At 37.6% G+C, this 21,000-nt stretch overlaps 1 protein-coding gene across 3 annotated transcripts in view; it reads right to left on the bottom strand.

The window, feature by feature from the left end:
• Window positions 1-1,241: 1,241 nt before the first annotated feature.
• The window catches only part of PCGF6 (polycomb group ring finger 6), a 34,319-nt gene continuing 14,560 nt past the window's right edge, over window positions 1,242-21,000 (bottom strand). Inside the window, exons 8-10 of one of the 3 annotated variants that reach the window (XM_026494030.4) lie at window positions 16,749-16,847; window positions 10,471-10,557; window positions 1,242-2,468 (exon numbers count right to left, since the gene is read on the bottom strand). In XM_026494030.4, the coding sequence (XP_026349815.1) occupies window positions 2,412-2,468; window positions 10,471-10,557; window positions 16,749-16,847 (243 nt within the window). In that variant the 3' untranslated portion in view covers window positions 1,242-2,411. The remainder of the gene's footprint in view (window positions 2,469-10,470; window positions 10,558-16,748; window positions 16,848-21,000) is intronic. The other 2 variants (XM_057308758.1, XM_057308759.1) reach the window with 2 other exon arrangements.

Genomic DNA, 21,000 nt, shown 5'->3' with positions numbered 1-21,000 from the left:
CGATAGGTCAAATAGATAGAACTATATATGACTTAGTTCTTTGGGATTCTTGGAGGTCAAGTCCAGAGGGAGCAAAGAAAGAAAGGGTAGAGCTCTCTGTGACTTTTTTTTTTTTTTTAAAGATTTTATTTATTTATTTGACAGAGAGGCTGAGAGAGCACAAGCAGGAGGAGTGGCAGGAGAGGGAGAAGCAGGCTCTCTAGTGAACAGCCCCCCCCCCCCCCCGCGCCAATGCGGGGCTCGATCCCAGGAGCAGGGAGCCCAATGCGGGACTTGATCCCAGAACCTTGGGATGACAACCTGAGCTTAAGGCAGATGCTCAACTGAGCCACCTAGGTGGTCCTCTTTGTGACTCCTATAGTATATACCAGTATCTGCCTTTTATTAAGATTCTGAGTGCTATGTGTAACCCATAGGCTGTGAGTTCCTTGAAGCAGACCACCCCTTTAATTTTAATCTTGTCCATACAATATCTAACAAGCGATAAATTCTTTTTGTTCATTGTGGAAGTATTTATCAAATAATTACCTTGGAATATCCTGTCTCTGTAGTCCTGAGACCTTGGGCCACACCAGATAGTTTATTCTAACAATGTGACTTACGGTGAATGCCTATTTTTGTATACCTGGGGCCTGGGACATATTGTATCAGTTTGACCACTGGGTGGGTGCTGGACTCTCAATGGCTGAGTCAATCATATGGACACTGCATGACTGATGCCCACTAAAGACTCTGGACACTAAGGCTCAGGTGAGCTTCCCTGGTTGGCAACAGTTCCCACACGTCACATATCATTGCTGAAGGAATGAAAAACTGTCTCCATGTCTCCATGGGGAGAAGGCAACTTCAGTTTTGTGCCTGGTTTCTCCTGGACTCTGCAGTATACATCTTTTCCCTTTGCTGACTTTAATCCGTATCCTTTCACTGTAATAAACTATAAGCGTAAGTATAATGAGTCCTTCTAGTGAACCACTAACCTAAAGGTAGCTTGGGGATCCCTGACACAGATATGTTAACGTGGGACAAGAATACAAACAGCAAGTAATGTGGGCGAGAAACATTTAAGAGGCAATGAATTCCATGGTTGCTATTCTGTCCACTGTCAAATAACAGCATCTAGTAAAATCAGTGAAGACGCTTATGAAATATCTATTTGATGGCAGTTTAATTTGGATACCTCATCTCTTAAAGAATGTTGGTTATTTTTGTTTCAATCCACAATAAATATGAACATCTCAAAATAGGTTAAAATAAATTTTTATTAAAAATTTTAATTAAATGTTAGAAGAGATTTATATACAATTCACAAATTTTTTACAAAACAATTGCCAAACCCTATTCGTTTGTAATTGTTTCTATGCAGACTTGGAAATTTTATAGTGAAACAGGGTCTATAAAATATTTTTTTAGAAAGCATCACAATGCTAATTTTAGGCAAAATAACATTTAAAACTGAAATCTTTGCATGTGAGTGAACTCTCAAACACCCGTATTCTTTATCCCAGTGACAAATGGGAAAATGAACATTAAATTGACTTATTGAGGAAACAATGAATAAGTATTCTGTAAACTTGCAAATTCACTCAAGTTTCTTTATTACTTCCAGAAGCAGTGGCATTACAAGGTACTGACAACCAAACTACGTACTCAAATCAAATGAATGTTAATCAAATTAACATTCAAATAATAAAAATAATGTTTCAAGAGGCACCCCTTGTTGAAAGATCCGTTACAGAAGTGTTCAGCACACTGAAGGCTTCAGGACAGGCCACAAACCCTGCAGGAGACAGTCTCTCCACACAGAATGACAGTTCATCCCTTTTAGAAGTAAATATCATCTCTGTAGTAGTATTGCTGGTAAATGAAAGATACAAGTTCAAGAAACGATGGCAACATACAAAAGTGGTCAATAGTTTTGGTCTTTGTCTGAGAGGTACACTCTGTAGGTTAGCAAAGACTGGCTTTGAGTCTTCAGTTCAAAAGCATACTTCTTTTCCAAAAGGATGACTGCCCAACTGATACCATTTCAGAGAGCAGAATCCTAACCACCAACCTGAAAGGAATATGGCTCAACAAAGAAGAAAATAGTAACCGATTTACCTCAAAGATTAGGAAGCAAAATCAATGTCAAAGTATTTGAAATCACAAGGAATTTAAAAATTTAATGCTTTGAAAATTTCCCCCTGAGCTATGGATGCTTTTTTGTATATAGTCTCTAGTAAAACAGATGCATTCCGTCATTCCAAATTGTACTTATAAATGCAATGAATCTTGGTGCTGAAAATAGATAAGTCATGTCTCAAACAGCACAGAGTGGTAGCAATTACATGTTTTGTGGAAATCTTTGGTGAAATGCAATCCTGAAGAAGCCTCCTTATTTTGTTTCCCTCTTCCTAATGCTGCTAGAATCTTCAAGTAATTTTTAAGGGGGAAACTACAAGACCATAATGAAGGACGAGCAGACCATCCTGAAAAGGAAAAAAAAAAAAAAAAAAAAGAAGTGTTTTGCAGTTATTTGAAAACCAGCTGTGTAAATGATTAAGTTAAGTCCGATATGGTTTATTTTTCATAGCTCAACACTAATGTGAAATTCTTTGATTTAAAGAAGATAAAGGGTCCAAGAGAAATAAACTAGCTTATTCATATTCACCTCATCACCAAACATTCCCTGACAATGTGCCTTTTTCATGACTTTCAGGAGGTAATTCTGAAACTCCGTAACTCGCCAGGGTTGTTTACGGCTAAGCAGTTCTCTGAAAAGAACTAAAAGAGATACACCTTTCCTTCTGCACAGACTACTTAAGAGACAAACCACACACCCCTGAAACAAATAATACGTTACATGTTAATAATAATAAAAAAAACCAGACACCCCAAGTATAGGGCTTCCCTGAAGACTCAATTATCATAAGCATCATGGATCAGGTAAGAAATGATACATTTATTTCCTACTACTATTCTAAGAAAGCTTTGCAACTCTTACCTGTTCATCATACATTTTAGCTCCGTCTTAAAGAGTGTTCACAATACAATTTAACCTTTCTTTTTTTTTTTTTTTTTTTAAGATTTTATTTATTTATTTGACAGAGATAGAGACAGCCAGCGAGAGAGGGAACACAAGCAGGGGGAGTGGGAGAGGAAGAAGCAGGCTCATAGCGGAGGAGCCTGATGTGGGGCTCGATCCCACAACGCCAGGATCACGCCCTGAGCCGAAGGCAGACGCTTAACCGCTGCGCCACCCAGGCGCCCCCAATTTAACCTTTCTGTTTTGTTATTTTTTAAGTAGGCTTCCACCCTCAGTGTGGGGCTTGAACTCAAGACCCTGAGACCCTGAGAGTGAGAGCGGCATGCTTTACTGATCCAGCCAGGCATCCCTCTAACCTTTCTCTGATACCCAGAGCCGTCATTATGTACAGTAACTATACTGTTCTGTAACACAGTGATGTCTTCAGTCACCGGCAACTTAACCTACAGTAAATGACTTTAGATACTGTGTTTCTGAATCTTTTCATCTGCTTTTTTGGGTTTCTGTCTCCTCTTTTGATATTAGATCTTAATCCTTTGTGTTCTCACCAAGTCTGCATCCAGCAGGGAATCTACTTTTTTAAGGTACTATTTTTAATCTACTGTGAACTGGAAAACTAGCTAAAAACTAAGACTCATTAGGGAAGTGTACCATGAGCAATGGGCTGACTGAGCAACACAGAGAGAGGGAAGGGTGGCATGCATGTCTTGCATTTCCAATCACGTTCAAGCTATTGCTCTCTCTCTTTCTTCTTTGTTAGACTTTTCCATGGTGCTACTTCCTCATTTCTCACTCACTACACAAGTCAGTGCAATCTGGACTCCGTTCCTAGCAACTCCAGTGAAAACTCACCAGAACTCTAGAAAAGGGTTCACAAATTCAAATGCCCACAAGGGCCAGGAAAGCAACATAGATGAATATGTGAGTGAGGTATGGGAGTCCATAGGGAATGCTGAGACCACTGGTAAACCAGAGACCAGAGGCCTTGCTACAGGAATTTAAACTCAAAAATATTTAAAACACAGAATAACCCAAATAAAACATAATCTCATACTATGATTGGCCCATGGACCATCAGATCTATTCTAGACTAATTAGTCTAATCAAAGTAAATGAATTTGTATTACAACACAAATAGAAAGATTCTATCAACCTTCTTACAAGAATAAAAATTACATTTTACAAAATGTTAATTTTCTGCATATGGTTATCATGTTTCAGAAATGAAAACATCACTTGCAAAACAATATACATGCTGAGATATCAAACTGAAAGTGTGGCTTATAAGCTGTTTTAAAACCTCAGAACTTTATGTATGTATACATGTATAAAATCACATTTTATGAAATTAGATAATTATAATTCAAATCTATATGTCTATTATATTTATACTCTACATAGATATAAATATTATTTATATTTTATATTTAGATGTTTTTATCCATGGTCTTAAACTATCCAACCAGAATGAGTCTGCAAAATGTAAGTTAGAACAGGTCATTTTACTATTTGGCTTAAATCTCTCCAATCAATCATTTCCCACCCAACTCAATTAAAATCCAAAGTTCGTACTATGGCCTAGAAAGTCCTACAAATGGTTTTATTCCAGCTGCCCAGATCTCAGCTCCTATCATTCTCTCCCTCAAGTCTTGAATCCTAGCTTTCCCACTGAAGGCTAAGATGTCCCGAGACTCCATGAAACTTACACTGCTGTCAATGAGGACGTTAACTGTATCACAGGTTATTTAAGTTCAGGGACTTGCTCATCTCTGAATTTCCCTATGTGTCTAGAATAGTGGTTTGTAAATATTTTTTGAAGTAATATTTTCTACCCACTCCACTGACTTTGGGATTTTACTCCTAGTTTCTTATATTTTTATTCAAGGAAGCTTAATTTTTAAAAAGACAATCATTTTTATTTCCAAAAAACATGTTAACAATAAATAAAATAATCACCTGAAATGTTAAGAGCCTGACTTTTTTTTTCTAAAGATTTTATTTATTAGAGAGAGAGAAAGAGAGAGAACATACAAGCAGGGGGGAGGGGGAGAGGGAGAAGCAGGCTCCCAGCTGAGGAAAGAGCCCCATGTGGGGTTCAATCCTAGGACCCTGAGATCATGACCTGAGCTGAAGGCGGATGCTTAACCAACTGAGCCACTCTGGTGTCCTAAGAGCCCGAACTTTAAGTTCAATTTTTTCAAGAGTTGAATCTTGAATCTACCACCAACTAGCCAAGTGACCCTGGACAAGATACTTAACCTCCATATGCCAGTTTTCTAAACTAAGATCCACCACTGGATGTTAGAATAGAGAGCAACGTTTGAGGAGAAACAAACAGGCTATCTGCGCAGTTTCGAAGTATCCCCCCCCCCAAGATATTACTATTTATAAAGAGAAAGACCTATCAGTATTAAATACCTCCTGATGATACTCTGAGAAGGGCACATCACATGTATGGCATTCTTGCCAAAAATGCATAGTCTCAATCCAGTCATGAGAAAACATCTGACAAGCCCAAACAAAGGACAGTTTATAAATAACTGGCCAATACTCTTCAAAAGTATCAGTCACGAAAACAGGGAAGGACTGGAAAACTGGAAGAAGACAAGGAAACATGACAACTAAATACAATGTGGATCCTAGGACAGAGAAAGGACAATAGCGGGAAAACTAGCAAAACCCAATGTCTGCAGTTTCATTATTAGTATTGTAACAATGTCAGTTTCTTAGTTTTGATGATTGTACCATGGTCATGCAAGATGTTAATACTAAAGGATGCTGGGTGATATCTACATAGGGACTTTCAGTACTATTTTTGCAACTTTCCTCTAAGTCTTAAATTATCTCAAAACAGTATTTTAAAACAGAAAAAAGGAGGGGTGCCTCGGTGGCTCAGCCAGTTGAGCATCTGGTTCTTGGTTTCTGCTTGGTTCATTATCTTGGGGTCATGGGATCAAGCCCTGTGTGAGGCTCCATGCTCAGTAGAGGGTTTGCTTCTCTCCTTCTCCCTCTGCCCCCTGCCTCCCACTTGCATATGCTCAAGCTCTCTCACTCTCTAAAATAAATAAGTAAATCTTAAAAAAATAAATAAAAAGAAAAAAGGAAATAATAATTGTTATCTCTTAAGGTTGTTGTGAGGTTTACACAAGATGGTACGTGTTTTGGGGTGCCTGGCTGGCTCAGCTGGTGGAGACTTGATCTTGGGGTGGTAAGTTTGAGCCCCACATTGGGTATAGAGATTACTTACACAAAATCTTAAAAAAAAAAAAGATAACACATGTTCTTCTGCACCTAGAATATAGTAGCATTCAGTAAGGGTTCAAGAAATGTTAATTATTAGTAGTACTGTCTTTTTCTGAGATTCCACATCATAAACGTGTTGTTCCTCAATCAGCCTGGCAGGCTGATCAATGGATTTCCCTTTTTCTTTTTGCTTTCGAACCCAAATAACTTCAAGACTTTTTTACACTAAGTCCTAACACCATTTCATTCTATCACCAAGCTGGCTGTACTGCGAAAATAATTACATTTCATACATCGTCATGTTCTTTCCGGAAATAAGAGAACTGTTGCTCAAGGAAAAGCCAGTTACTTTTTCAAAGAAACAGAAAAGTGACTAAGTCCTCTTTCTTCTTTGTAAATCACACATAAAATTCAAGTTAATAATGACAGCCATTTAAAAAACTAATGGTCCCGGGGCGCCTGGGTGGCACAGCGGTTACGCGTCTGCCTTCGGCTCAGGGCGTGATCACGTCGTTATGGGATCGAGCCCCACATCAGGCTCCTCCGCTAGGAGCCTGCTTCTTCCTCTCCTACTCCCCCTGCTTCTGTTCCCTCTCTCGCTGGTTGTCTCTATCTCTGTCTAATAAATAAATAACAAATCTTAAAAAAAAACAAAAAACAAAAAACTAGTGGTCCCTAATCATTGTATTGCTAATTACTTTTGCTACTCTGACAAACTGTTACCACAACTACAGTGTACCCATATAACTGAAGTATAATTACAACCCGTAATATCACAGCGATGAACAATCAGCCTTGCAGCATCTTTCCAATACTCAATCACATAAAAGTTTCATTAGCAAAATTACAAAACTTGTGATTTCTTTAAAAAATCCAAATACCATTAAAAAGGTTATGAAAAACTGTGAATGGCTATGAAATAGCTATTAGTATTAATTTGGGGGTTACAATAAAACGTTAATAAGTAAGCAAATCTACAAATACGGAATCCATGAATAATGATTATCAACTGTATTTTCTTTTGCTCACTATTATGTCTGTGTGATTCCATGTTGCTGCATATGGTAGTTATATTTAATTGTATGTATATGCCAGAACTTTTTACTCATTCTTTGTTGGACATTTGGGTTGCTTCTAGCTTGTGGCGATCATGTATAAAGCTATTATAAACTACCTTGTACATGTCTTGTGGTGGACATAATGTTCATTTCTATTAGGTCTATACTCAGGAACGGAATCGCTGGGGGAGTGGGGTGTACATACATGACTTTAGTAGATACTACCAGCAGAATTCCAGAGTGATCAAATCAGTTCACACTCCCACTACCAATGTATATAAATTTTAGTCATTCCACATCCACACCAACACTTAACTCCGAGTCTTTTTCATTTTAGCCGGTTCTTTTGCATTCTGGTAGGTCAACTTAGAGGAACTGGAACTATATTTCCCAGAATTCCCTTCCCTTTTGAGTTAGCCAGTAGAGATTTGTACAAGACTGCACATTGGAAGGAGGCAGAAGCCATTATGCTCAGGTCATTACAGGGCGCCGGATGCCCGACCTGCCTCTATACACATCGCTGCTGGAACGCTGGCTCGCGTTGTAGGTATAGGGCAGCTGCCAGGCCTGCAACTAACTCCTCTTGCTCCCCCAAGAGCTCCACCTTCAGCCTCTCTGCATTTTGGCCAAAGACCACCAGCTTTGTCTATAGATCACCCATGTCACTGAAGACGGAAATGATGAGACACACATCCCCGTTTCTCCTTACAGGTTCCAGTTTATTCTCACTATTACCCACTTTATGTCTATCTTTTCTACCAGTTGGTGCCCTGTTGATTTACAATGACTACTGGTCCACAGGCAATATCTTTCCACACACTTTTTCACCAGCCCCTACAAATGTTTTAAGATATAATCCCTTATTCCCCAACATTCATATTGGTTCTGTTTCCCAAATGGAACCCTAACTGTTAAAACTGGTTAATCCAGGTAAAGCACAGATGGGTGTTCATCGTACTACTCCTATGACTTTTCTGAAGGTTTAAAACATGTTCAAAGTACAAAGATTAATATAACACCTTTGTAACCAGTACTCAGTTTTATTGAGTATTAACACTTTGCCTTGTTTGTTTCAAATCTCTGTTTAAAATGATAAAAAATTTTGGGATGTCTGGGTGGCTCAGTTGGTTAAGAGTCTGCCCCTTGATTTCAGCTCAGGTTGTGATTTCAGGGTTGTGAGATCGAGCCCTGCATGGGGCTCTGTGCCAGCCCACAGTCTGCTTGAGATGTCCCCCTCCCTCCCCCCTTGAACGCACGCTCTCTCTAAATAAGTAAATAAATAAAATAGGGGCACTTGAGTGGCTCAGGTCGTGATCCTGGGGTCCTAGGATCGAGCCCTGTGTCAGGCTCCCCAGGGGAGACTGCTTCTCCCACTGCCACTCCCCCTGCTTGTGCACGTGCTTGCTCTCTCTCTGTCAAATAAATAAATAAAATCTTAGAAAAAACATAAAATAAATAAAATAAAATGATGAAAATTTTACATCTTTCTATCTGAAAGAGTGAAGTGTTAACACTCATTAAGTCCGAGTGGTGGGTTCAAGGAAATCTGTAGCAAATTAGTTAAAAAAAAAAAAAAAAAGCAAAAAAATTAAATAAAATTCTCCACAATAGACTAATCGTTAAGGCTGCAGAAATTTCAGCAATAGTTCTTTATAGGTTAGTGGTAAAGCACAGTCACAAAAATCATCAAAATATACCAAGTCTGGGGTGCCTGGGTGGCTGAGTCGGTTAAGCAACTGCCTTTGGCTCAGGTCATGATCCTGGAGTCCCAGGAGCAAGTCCAGTATCGGGCTCTCTGCTCAAAAGGGTGTCTGCTTCTCCCTCTGACCCTCCCCCTTATCATGCTCTGTCTCTCTCTTTCTCGCTCTCTCAAATAAATAAAATCTTTGAAAAAAATACCGATTCTTTGTTTCCTATCAAACAAAACATACACCTTTCCTATGATCTGGCAATTCCACTCCTACGTATTTATCCAAAATAAGTGAAAGCATAGGTTCTTAAAAAAACTAGTTAAAACAGAAGACAAGGAAGAGGAAGAAAAGAAAAAAATATACTTGTATAAGACTGTTTATAGCTACTTTACTTGTATTAGCCAAAAACTGGAAATAGCTCAGGTGTCCATGAATAGGAAAATGATAAAATATGGCACGTCATACGATGAAATACTATGCAGCAAAAAGGAACAAATTATTGCTACATGCAACCACATGGATAAGTTTCAAAATGTATGCTGAATGAAAGGTACCAGAAAGGTACCAGACACAGAAGAGTACATGATCTATGATTCCACTTATATGACATTCTAGAATAAACAAAATTAATCTACAGTAAACAGATGATCTTATGATCTTATGATCTTGGATTAGGCAATGGTTTCTTAGATATGACACCAAACACAGAGGAACAAAAGGAAAAATAGATTAAAATGGACTTCATTCTAATCAAAAACTTCTGTGTTTCAAGGGTCACCACAAAGGAAATGAAAAGACAACCCACTGAATGAGAAAATTTTTACAAATCATATATCTGATAGTGATGGACTAGTATTTAGGATATATGAAGAACTCTTACGACTCAACATAAAAAGACAAAACCCCCAATTTTTAAAAATGAGCAAAGGATCTAAATAGAAATTTCTCCAAAGAAGGTACACAAATGGCCAAAAAACACATGAAAAGATCCTCAACATGATTATTCAACAGGGAAATGAAATCAAAACCACAATGAGACACCACTGCATACCCAAAAGGATGGCTGTAATCAAAAGAATAGACAGTGAGTGTTGGCAAGCATCTAGGGAAGCTGGAACCATATACATTGCTAGTGGGATTATAAAATGGTGATGTTGCTTTGGAAACGGTCTGAACAGTTCCTTGAAAGGTTAAACACAGAGTTCCCATATGAGCCAGTGATTGCACCTGTCGATGTACACTAAAGAGAGATAAAAACCTGTTCACACAAAAAGACAGAAATATGAGGAATAAAAGAGCTAAACCATAGAAACCGTTCAGAAAAGTGCCTGACACACAGTAAGCGTTCGATAAATATGAGCTTTACTAGTTATAGTCCAAGTAATGCTGGTAACATTTCTTTCACGACGTAACTTCCCTGCTGGGCAGAAGCATGACAAAGCCTAAGACCCACCTGCATGGCCGCGTCACCGATCGCCCGGCGAACCTCCCTTAGAGTTTGATACCGCTCCAACAAGTGATCGCCGCAGATGATCTCCACCTACGGGCGAGTAAGAGCATCAGACCGCCTTCCTGCTTCAAACACCATGTGAAAGTATTAAGAAACCCAACATGATTATTCCCAGACCAGACTTTGCTATTTTATTTTAGACTGATAGAACACTCTCAAGACAGATTTTAGAAACTTGCTACAAAAATAAAGTAAAATGGAAGGAGCATTAGAAGACACTGCAGGACAACAGCACAGTAGAGCAGATACTCAAAATGATTTCCTTCAATCTTTGAGAACAAGCAAAATCACATTCGATATATTCAGCATAAAGGTGGCACAGGAAGGTACATTTTTTTACGTTCCCTGATAAAATGATTAAAAGGGTATATAATACTTAATTAAAAACGCACTCTCTAGTTATTTGAATAATTATCTTATAAGGAATATCTCTCATTTTCCAACAAAGGAGAGTCTAACGCTGACATAAAGTACACACTAAAGGAACTATTTTATGGATGCAACATCTTAAGATCGCTTCAGTTCTTTAGTAATATCAAAGCTCTAAGATAAATCTACTTGTACACTGAATATCTAGAAATAACGATGTTGTATAGTTACATACTATACGGTAGTTAAGATTCTGGTATACTTACTTCCTAAGACAAAAATGCAAATCTTTAATCTTTCTTTGTCTTGCAATGCGTTCTCCTTTCCCACTGCCTTAAAATGGGGTCAGGTCCTTGATGTCTTATTAATACAGATCCCTTCATTGGCTACATCTCCTAATGTCCCTGTTTAGTTTACGGCATGACATTTCTCCTTGTCCTCTAAACCAGAATAGAGTATCACCTCTGACTCTTATTTCTCCGTTCCATTTCTTCTCACATGCAGTCAGTTACCAAGTCCTATGGCTTCTTTTGCCACAATACCTCTTAGAGTTCATACCATCCTTTCAGCTGCTGTCCCAAGGCTTAACGCGGAAACCACACCACCTCCTAAGCAGATTTCCTACTTTCAAATTGTTTACTCTAAAAATCCCACACACTGCCAACCTGTTAATTTTCCTAAAACCTTAAGCAAGGATGGGGAAGGACAGTGAAAGCAGTTGCATTTCTGAGAAGCTACTATGGACACCATATGTTATACTACATACTTGACGTATGCGATGTTATCTAATCTTCATTCTTGTGAGCTACCTATTGTAATTCCCATTTTACAGAAAGGAATACTAAGAGGTAAAGACATTTAACTTTCCTAAGGCCACAAAGCTAGTAACTAGCAAAGTCCAGATCTAAATCCAGGTCTGTCCCCAGGTCTATCTTTCTCCAAAGCCTAAGTGCGTGTCAGGGGTTGGCAAACTTTTTGTATAAAAGGCTAGATAATAGATATTTTGGCTCTGCAGGCCATAGGATCTCTGTCATATCTACTCGATCTACCAGTAGAGCATGAAAACAGCCTTAGTATGGCTACGGTCAATGAAATTTTATTTATAAAAAAAGATGGCAGGCTAGATTTGACCCATGGGTCATAGTTTGTCAATACCCATGCTATATCATAAACTCTGATTAGTACCAACTTTTGTGTTTCACACTTACTAGTTTCAAAATTGGCAGACCAAGACTTGTTTGCAAAATGACTTAAACGCAATGACCGCGAATCTTGAGCACAGAACATAAGCCCATGAAAGATTAAAGAATCTGGGAACTACCACTGCGCTTTGACTTAGTACTCAGCACTCCACGAACATCACTCTTTGTGAGCTTCTCCACATGGTACACATTTAGGGTTTGGTTACCAAATTTTTCTTTTCTAATTTAATCTTAACCCCCAGAAGTTGGCCAGTTACTAACATTTTGATGTGTATGGTCCTAGATGCTATGTGTCCATGCAGGTTTCTTGTTTTGTTTTTTAAAAATGGGATTATACCACATAAACTGTTCTACAACTTATTTAAAAAACAAAACAAAAAACCTTAATATACCACGGACATCTTTGAAGTACACAGTTCTCTTTAATAGCTACATAGTGGGGGGCGCCTGGGTGGCTCAGTCAGTTAAGTGTCTGCCTTCGGCTCAGGTCATGATCCATCCTGGGATCGAGTCCTGCATCAGGCTCCCTGCTCAGTGGGGAGTCTGTTTCTCCCTCTGCCTCTCCTCCTGGCTTGTGCTCTGTCTCTCAAATAAATAAAATCTTAAAAAACAAAAACAAAAACAAACAAAACTACAAGGGCGCCTGGGTGGCTCAGTTGGTTAAGTGATTGCCTTCGGCTCAGGTCACAATCCTGGAGTCCCAGGACTGAGTCCCGTATGGGGCTCCCTGCTCAGCGGGGAGTCTGCTTCTCCCTCTGACCCTACCCCTTCTCAGGTACTCTCTCTCTCGAGTAATAAATAAATAAAATCTTTTAAAAAATAGCTACATAGTGTTACATTATATGGATATATCATACTTTGTGTACCCATTCCTTTGATAAACATTTAAATTGCTTCCAATTTTACATATTGATTTTTAAAAGTCACCTGACTGCAAATATTTCATAAATTACCACACTCAAACAGAGTCAGATCTCTGAAGTTCCCACAAACATGACCCACATTTTGGTAATTTGCCAGATGGACTCACGAAAGACAGCAAAAATACATGGTCAGATCAGTAAGGGAAAAAGATCTAGGTGGAGTCTCGACAAATTCATGCACAGGCTTCCTATGCACACCCTCCCCCACCTCAGTTTAGGAAAAGACACACCTACAGCACTCCTTCTCCTAGCACTGGAAACTCCACCAACTTGTACAATGTTCCTACCCAGGGAAGCCAATTTGAAGCTTGGAGTATAGATTTTTACTGAGGGCTGTTCATGTTGGCATTCTCCGCCTAGCAACTAGTAAATTCCAGACTCCCAGAAAGAAAGCTGGTATTCATTATAGACCCACGGTAGAGTCTAGGCACAATGTAACACTCTTATCAGGGGACTTTCCCTATTATTGTAGGAAACTTTTTGCACGTCAATTTCCTAGATGCTAGGCAAGGCTAACCTTGTAAGCAGGCCCTTCTAAAGATAGTAGCCTTAAGTCGGCTTTATTAACTCTTTTTCTGTACAACCTTTCTACCCTCTGGAGTATCAAGTGTCAGATAGAAAGGATAAGTGTATTTCTGAATCTCAGAGCAGAAATCAGAATGTGAGGGTAGTCTTAAGGCAAGAAAAACCTGTATCTTTTAATTTATTTATAAAAACTTTATTTATTTATTTATTTTACGGGCAAGATCACACTACAGATTCTAAGATAGGATTTTTCAATGAATGAGCTAGTGTCACACTTGTTCTTTTCTTTGATAGAAAGTTCTTTTTTCTTTGGTAAATTCCTATCCACTCTTCAAGTCCATTCTTTGACTCCTCCAGAGTTAAATCACTCACTCTTGTGCTCTTGGTGCACTCACCGTATGCTACTGTCATTCAGTTGTTTTATTGTGTATCTTTCCCACACAACCTAGTCCCTGCGTGGCATGAATTTTCTGTCTCATCTTTGTATTCTTATGACCAAGTATATAGATGCTCAATTTAATTTTCAATAGGTAATAAGTAAATGGTAGGGATACACCATATGATACATTAGAGTCTGTTCAAAAAATGATTTGGAAACAACTTAATAGTAAGGTTAAAGTCATATACTAAATAAATAATAATAAAAGTAGCCTATCTTTTAAGATAGAATTATGGCAGGATTAACCACGAAATCTAGTATCACTTCTTTTATATAAAGAATTTTTAGTGATCAATGTGATGTGTATTTTCTAAGTCTCATTTCATAAAAGCAAAGTAAGATCTAAGACCAAACAACGTACAAAGGAACACAACACAAGAATAACTAAAAACAAAATAAAACTAAGACATACATGAATTCAAAACACCACTGACTCAACCGTGGTAATCCAGAGGCACTGAGGTCTCTAGGTGATGTAATCTATTCAGACAATTATTGATTTATAATTTTGAATTTTAACTTCAATCTCTTAAGAATACATGATTTGTATTTTATTATCTTTCAGAATTGTCTTCCTTTTTTATTTTGATCTGCCACAAATAACTTTAAAGGTAGCTAGCATTTAACAGTCCTGTAGTCATCATCCATTCCTGCTAGTAAATAACCATAAATGAAGGTCACATATCTGTAAACAAAGCACACATTTCCTACTCAGGAATAACTGGTTTAAAGAAGGTGAGCATAGCAGGCTCAAGTGACTGGGTCGGCCAAGCATTTTATTTTGATTAATGGTTAACTAGTTCAATGTTCCACTCATATTAGAAGTAACTCTTGCTTATTCTCTCCTGAATTTAGAAAGTCTAAACAATTTTAGTCACAATATCTACACATTTGATAATTCTCTGTTCCATTATTTCAACATTTTGGTGAAATAGTAATTTATGAGTGTTACCAGCTATATATTACCTGAATATGAAAGAAATATCTATCTAGAGAGCCAAGAGATGACAGAGAAAATTAAATGTTGAAACAGATTTTATATAATTTTATTTCAAAATGCTAAAAGCCTTGAATTCTATGATATGAAAAAAAACCCCACATTTTTACACAGTAGAGTCAATTTGGCAACCACATTTCTTTTTCTTTTTTTTTAGAGAGGGGTGGAGGGGAGGAGCAGGAGGAGAGAGAATCTTTTTCTTTTTTAAAGATTTTTATTTATTTGATGGAGAGAGAGAGAGAGCACAAGCAGGGGGAGTGGCAGGCAGAAGGAAATGGAGAGGGAGAAGCATGCTCCCCACTTAGCAGAGAGCCTGATGTAGGGCTCAATCCCAGGACCCTGGGATCATGACCTGAGCTGAAGACAGATGCTTAACCAACTGAGCCACCCAGGCACCCTAAGGGAGAGAGAATCTTAAGCAGGCTCCACGCCCAGCACAGAGCCCAATGAGGGACTCCATCTCATAACCTTGAGATCGTGACCTGAGCCGAAATCAAGAGTCAGACACTCAACTGACTGAGCCACCCAGGTGCCCTGCAACCACATTTCTTAAAACACCAATGTAAAACTTATAAACGCTAATTGTGTTCTGATTAGTTTCTAGACACAGAAGAAATAATCTACATCCTAAGAAAGCCCTCTTGGGTGGCACTTCTTAAGTTATTCTATATAATCAGGTGCAAGTCTTCTGTTTTTAGAAATAATAGACTGTTGGGGTGCCTGAGTGGCTCAGTTGGTTAAACGTCTACCTTTGGCTCAGGTCATGATTCCAGGGTCCTGGGATTGAGCCCCACATCGGGCTCTCTGCTCAGCAGGGAGCCTGTTTCTCCCTCTCCCTCTGCCTGCACTCTGCCTACTTGTGCTCTCTCTCTCTCTGTCAAATGAATAAATGAAATCTTAAAAAAAAAAAAAAAAAGAAATAGACTGTTAAGGGGATCACTCACAAGTCTTTGTTCAGGGGTCTCTAAACAGCTACCTATTTCTAACCAAAAGACAAGGAATAACCTCAAGTAAGCTACAGCTACAAAGTTTCAGATAAGTCATTCCAGTTTCTAGTTGCCATGAGATACAGCCAGCATTATGTCAAACTCAGTAAGAGAAGTCACATTTCTCTGGATTAGACATTTATTTAGTACCTATAAATACCAGTACTAAAAACACTACTAAACTTTCAGCCAGCTTTTAAATACCATTTTACACATGATGGAGAATAACAAAAACCCCTTTAAAATTTAAGTAATAAAAAAGGAAAACTATATAGATGTGAATTGTTATTGGCCCACATTCTATATTATGTTCAACAATATGAGGTTCGAGTTTCCACCTTACAACAAGAACAAATTACATAGCTAGTAGGGAAATCTTTTCTAATGCTCAAAAACCAAATAGGGCTCATATTAGATAGCTATTTCACTTTTCTAGGTATCTTGGAGCCAGCCTGTTATAAATGTAAAGATGTCCTCTGAAGAGAAGTGCATGGATAAGAGATAATCTGTTACACTACTACCAAAGAGGGTAACTGAGGTTCATATCCTCAGCTCTTCTCTGACACTTACAGGTGGTCATCAGTAGCAGGGAGAAGCAGAAACATAAATGTGATTCAAGTGGTGCTGGAATCACTGTGTACCAATATTTAATGAACATTTACAATATCTATGTATCATAAAACAAAAGCCACAGCATGAAATCCTAGAGACAGTTTTTTCTTCAATATGCTAAAGGTGATCTCACAACTTCATCTGTCCTTTTACACACATGTACTCTACCTGACAAGCTGGATCAAGACCCATTTTTCTTCTGAGGAATTTTTCTACATGCCCAATAGTTGCTTCTCCTGAAACTCGGACAAACTTCTTCTCCAACGGCTACATAAATAAACATAAATATTTTCAGAATAAATATACATAAAATGTATAAATCATAAAGCAAATTTTAAAAGCAAAGATGTTCAACAGATTTATGAGAAAAGCTACTATGAAATTTAAGCTAATTTACCTAGCAAAGAAAAAAAAAGAATTTTTGCTTAGCCTCCCCTCTCTGAAAAACATAGCAATAATTTTTTTAATAGAAAGACTTACAGGTTTATTTTAATACCTCATCAAAAATAAAACTCAGAGCAAAATTTATTGACAGAGAAAGAATACCTAAGACTAAATTAATGTCTACAACAATCTAGTTTCTTCAGCAAAAAAACTGTAAGAAGAAAAAAAAAAGAACAAGATGCAGGATGAACTTCTAGACTAAAACAGATGTAAGGAATATAAATAAGAGATATGCCAACCAATTACAATGTATGGATCTTATTTGGGTCCTGATTTAAACAAACCTATAGAATAATTTTCATGAGCTAACCTAGGAAATTCAAATAGCATGTGCATATTTGATTAAGGAATTGCTGTTTGTTTTTAAAACTGTAGTATCGTTATTATGTTTGTAAAAAGTCCTTATTTTTTAGAAATAAATCTAATTATTTACTGATAAAAATGATATATAATCTGGGATTTGTTTTGATATTATAAGTGGTGAAGATATAGAGGAAGTAGAATTGGCCATCAGTTTATAATTACTGAAGCTGAGTTGTATACATGGGCATTCATTTTACAATTCTGTCTACTTTTGTATGAGTGCAAAATTTTCCATAATACAGGATTTTCTTTTTTAAGGGGAAAATAAAAAGATTAACATCTAGACATGCGGCTGGAATCGGATCCAATGGTCTAAGGTGACAGGTGGAGAGGCCTCAGGGTTTTAAAGCAGAAACTAACGCTTAACCAGCTACTCTGTCTCTGAGGCAATTTTAAGGATGCTACTATCTAATACAAATGAAAAGCTGAGGTAATGAGAACTAAAAGGGTACCTTTCAGGAAAACATGAGCAGTGTTTTCAACACTGAAAGACAGGGAGCCCAAAATGGCTACCAGAGGACTTAGGTCAGGCAACACTTGTTTCATATGTAACAGTGTCCAGCTTTCCTTCCTGTAATGTGGTTTCTTAAGATCCTTCCTTACCATAAAGCTATCTCTTATTACCACAGTGTAGCAGGTAGCCTAAGTGTTTAGTGCAGGTATTCCAGAAACAGTCCGCTTGGCTACAGAGCTTGGGGTTCTGCCATTTCCTAGCTCTAAGTCTTTAGGCAAGTTGCTGAACCTTTCTGTTCCCATTTGTAAAAGAGATAAGAGCACCTACTACACCTCATAAATTTATCAAGAGGAAAGTGAGTTGATGTATGTAGATACCTATTAATTCCTGGCACATAGTTACTACTGGCATATTGTGACCATTTTACTCTTAATGTAAAAGAATTAGACTCTTATAGAGGGCCTAATAGTCACCATGGGATACTGATATAACCTAGACAAAAATGGCAAAGCTTCATGTTCTTTTAATGGAGGTACAGGAATCATCTCACGACGCTAAGGCAGCCGCCCTGAGGAGGAGGTACGGCCATCCCACAGGTGCGGTCCCCAAGAAAATACCTCACTGTAGGTGGCAATGCCTGATGAGCATGAGAATCCCATCAACGACCTTAAGAAGCTGCTATTGTGAATTATCTAGCTATGCCTGTCTGGCAACCAGTGCATTTCTGAAGGTTAATTTCCTGGGCTTACCTCAGGTATACCAGCAGAGGACAGTCCAATTTCCCTTATTTCTTAAATTCTTGGTGAGCACCTTATCCCAGGTGTTTGTTAAAATTAATCCAACTTAGCTCAAGTTATAAATACTGTACTGTTTAGATTATCCAGAACACAATTATGACATGTGCCAATACCTGAAAGAAAACAACTAGTCTTGGCTTTCAAAGCTAGGGTGGCTAACCTTAGTCCTCATGCCCCAGGTTCACAAGTTAATTGGATATTTCCCCCCATATAATTCACATCCAGTTTTTAAGAAAACAATTTGGTTTTGGGTTGTTTTTGTTTTTTTCATTTAAAGCTCTAAAACCAGCTCTTACCTAGTGAACTCATTTTTTTTCTGCTACACCTAATAGCCTCCTACCATCTGCAAATAAATTGGAAAGAAGAAATCCACAGAATTACACTTCTTTGAAATTAAACACAGCAATCTTCCCTGCCGTCTCTAACACAAAAGGTCAATTCAATAAGAAAGTTGAATAAGCTAGTTTAAGATCTCTAGGAAGATTTAAGAGACATTTGGTTATTTTCTTGCTTTAGACAATGCATACCACTAAAAAGAACTTTTAAAAAGATGGTATCAACTCATAATTATATTTTACCTTGGAAAAATTCCTATCTCTGTCAACTGAAGAGGCCTAGAAACAGTTATGAACCCAGTAGCTATATGAACCCTTGGTAGCCAGATTCCGATTTTTAAAAACCACCAAAAGGAACTAGGACACCTTGGAGAAAGGACTAATTCCATGTCTGGGGGACAACAGATGTACAAGTAACATCTTATCATATCAGATAGCAAGAAAATATCACAGACTATGATATCTATGAAGGACAATTTGAACATCGGTAAATAAAATAACTGAAATGGGCTCATTTATTTTAGAAATAAATTTTTTTAAAAGATTTTTTAAATTTATTTGACAGAGAGAGAGCCAGAGATAGTGACAGAGAGCACAAGCCAGGAGGAGAGGGAGAAGCAGACTCCCCGCTGAGCAGGGTGCCTGATGGTGGGCTCGATGAAATGGGTTTAAATCACAAATATGTTTAAATTCATAAGTTCAGATTAAAGTAAAAACAAAAACAACAGAACCTATTTGGTCATAACTGGAGTATGCTAATGAACCAACTCATTACTCTGAACTCAGCAAGTAAAGGGAAAGAATCAAGCATTTATCCTGCTTTTTCTGTATAAACTATACCACTTGCTAACCAAACAAAGGGAAGTTTCTCTTTATAGAAGTGTTTCAAATAATAAAAGAAAGAATGATAGGGGCACCTGGCTGGCTCCGTTTGGTGGAGCATGTGACTCTTGATATTGGGATTGTAAGTTCAAGCACCACATTGGGTTAGAGGTTACTTAAAAATAAAATCTCAAAAAAAAAAAAAAAAAAAAAAGGAAGGAATGATAGCATCATTTTCCAAACCCTATTAAGTTAATGGGCTTAGCCACTGAGCACCAATGGCTGCTAACATTATAAAGAGGCCCAGACAACAGACATTATGTACCTCTAGATGGAAAGAACCACCACCACCTATGAAGTAGTGTTGCTCCCCTCAAATCAAACCTGTGTGATCAACACTCAGACTTAACTAACAGTTTTTGGGAAATACAGAGGACAGAAATACATGCTAAATTATACCATGGCAATGCAACATCAAAACCCAATCTGTAGAAAACTATAGGACAAATGACTCAGTTTCATCAACAATGAATTGGAAGAAAAAAGAAATGGAAAACCTACAGATTTGAAGACATATCAACCAATCACAATGTGTGAACTTTATCTGGATCTTGTTTTAAAGTGTTAAAGAAAAAAGAGAGAGAGAGAGAAAACACCCACTATGATTGAGACAATTAAAAATCTGAACACTGAGTAGATATTTGACAGTAAGAAATCGTTAATTTCTTTTTCATTCACCATCCCCAACCTTTTGAAAAATGACTAACTTACAAAGTTGTAAGATAGTACCAGAAAGACCCAGATAGCTTTCACCTAGTTTACGAACTGTTAATATATTGCTATATTTACTTTATCTCTTCTAATTTATATGTATATGTGTATATGTGCATGTCAATGTTCTGCTGGACCACATGAGAATTATTTGCAGACAGATATTTTACCCCTAAACATATTAGCAGTTATCTTCTCAGAATAAAGGGATTCTCCTATATAACCACAATATAATTAACAGAAACTATATATTCAGGCAATTGAACATTAAAATACCACAATTATCTAAATAGTCCAAATTCTTTTATAAACTGTCTTACTAATATCCTTTAAAAACTGTTCTTATGTCATGAAGGCTCAAACACTGCATTTTGTTGTCATGTTTCTATAATCTCCTTTAATCTAGAATAGCTCTGCCACTTTATTATCTTTCA

The sequence above is a fragment of the Ursus arctos genome, unplaced genomic scaffold (assembly GCF_023065955.2).
Source record: "Ursus arctos isolate Adak ecotype North America unplaced genomic scaffold, UrsArc2.0 scaffold_7, whole genome shotgun sequence".
NCBI lineage: Eukaryota > Metazoa > Chordata > Mammalia > Carnivora > Ursidae > Ursus > Ursus arctos.
Note: the sequence above shows the minus strand (reverse complement) of the source record. Positions and strands in the feature narration are given on the sequence as shown.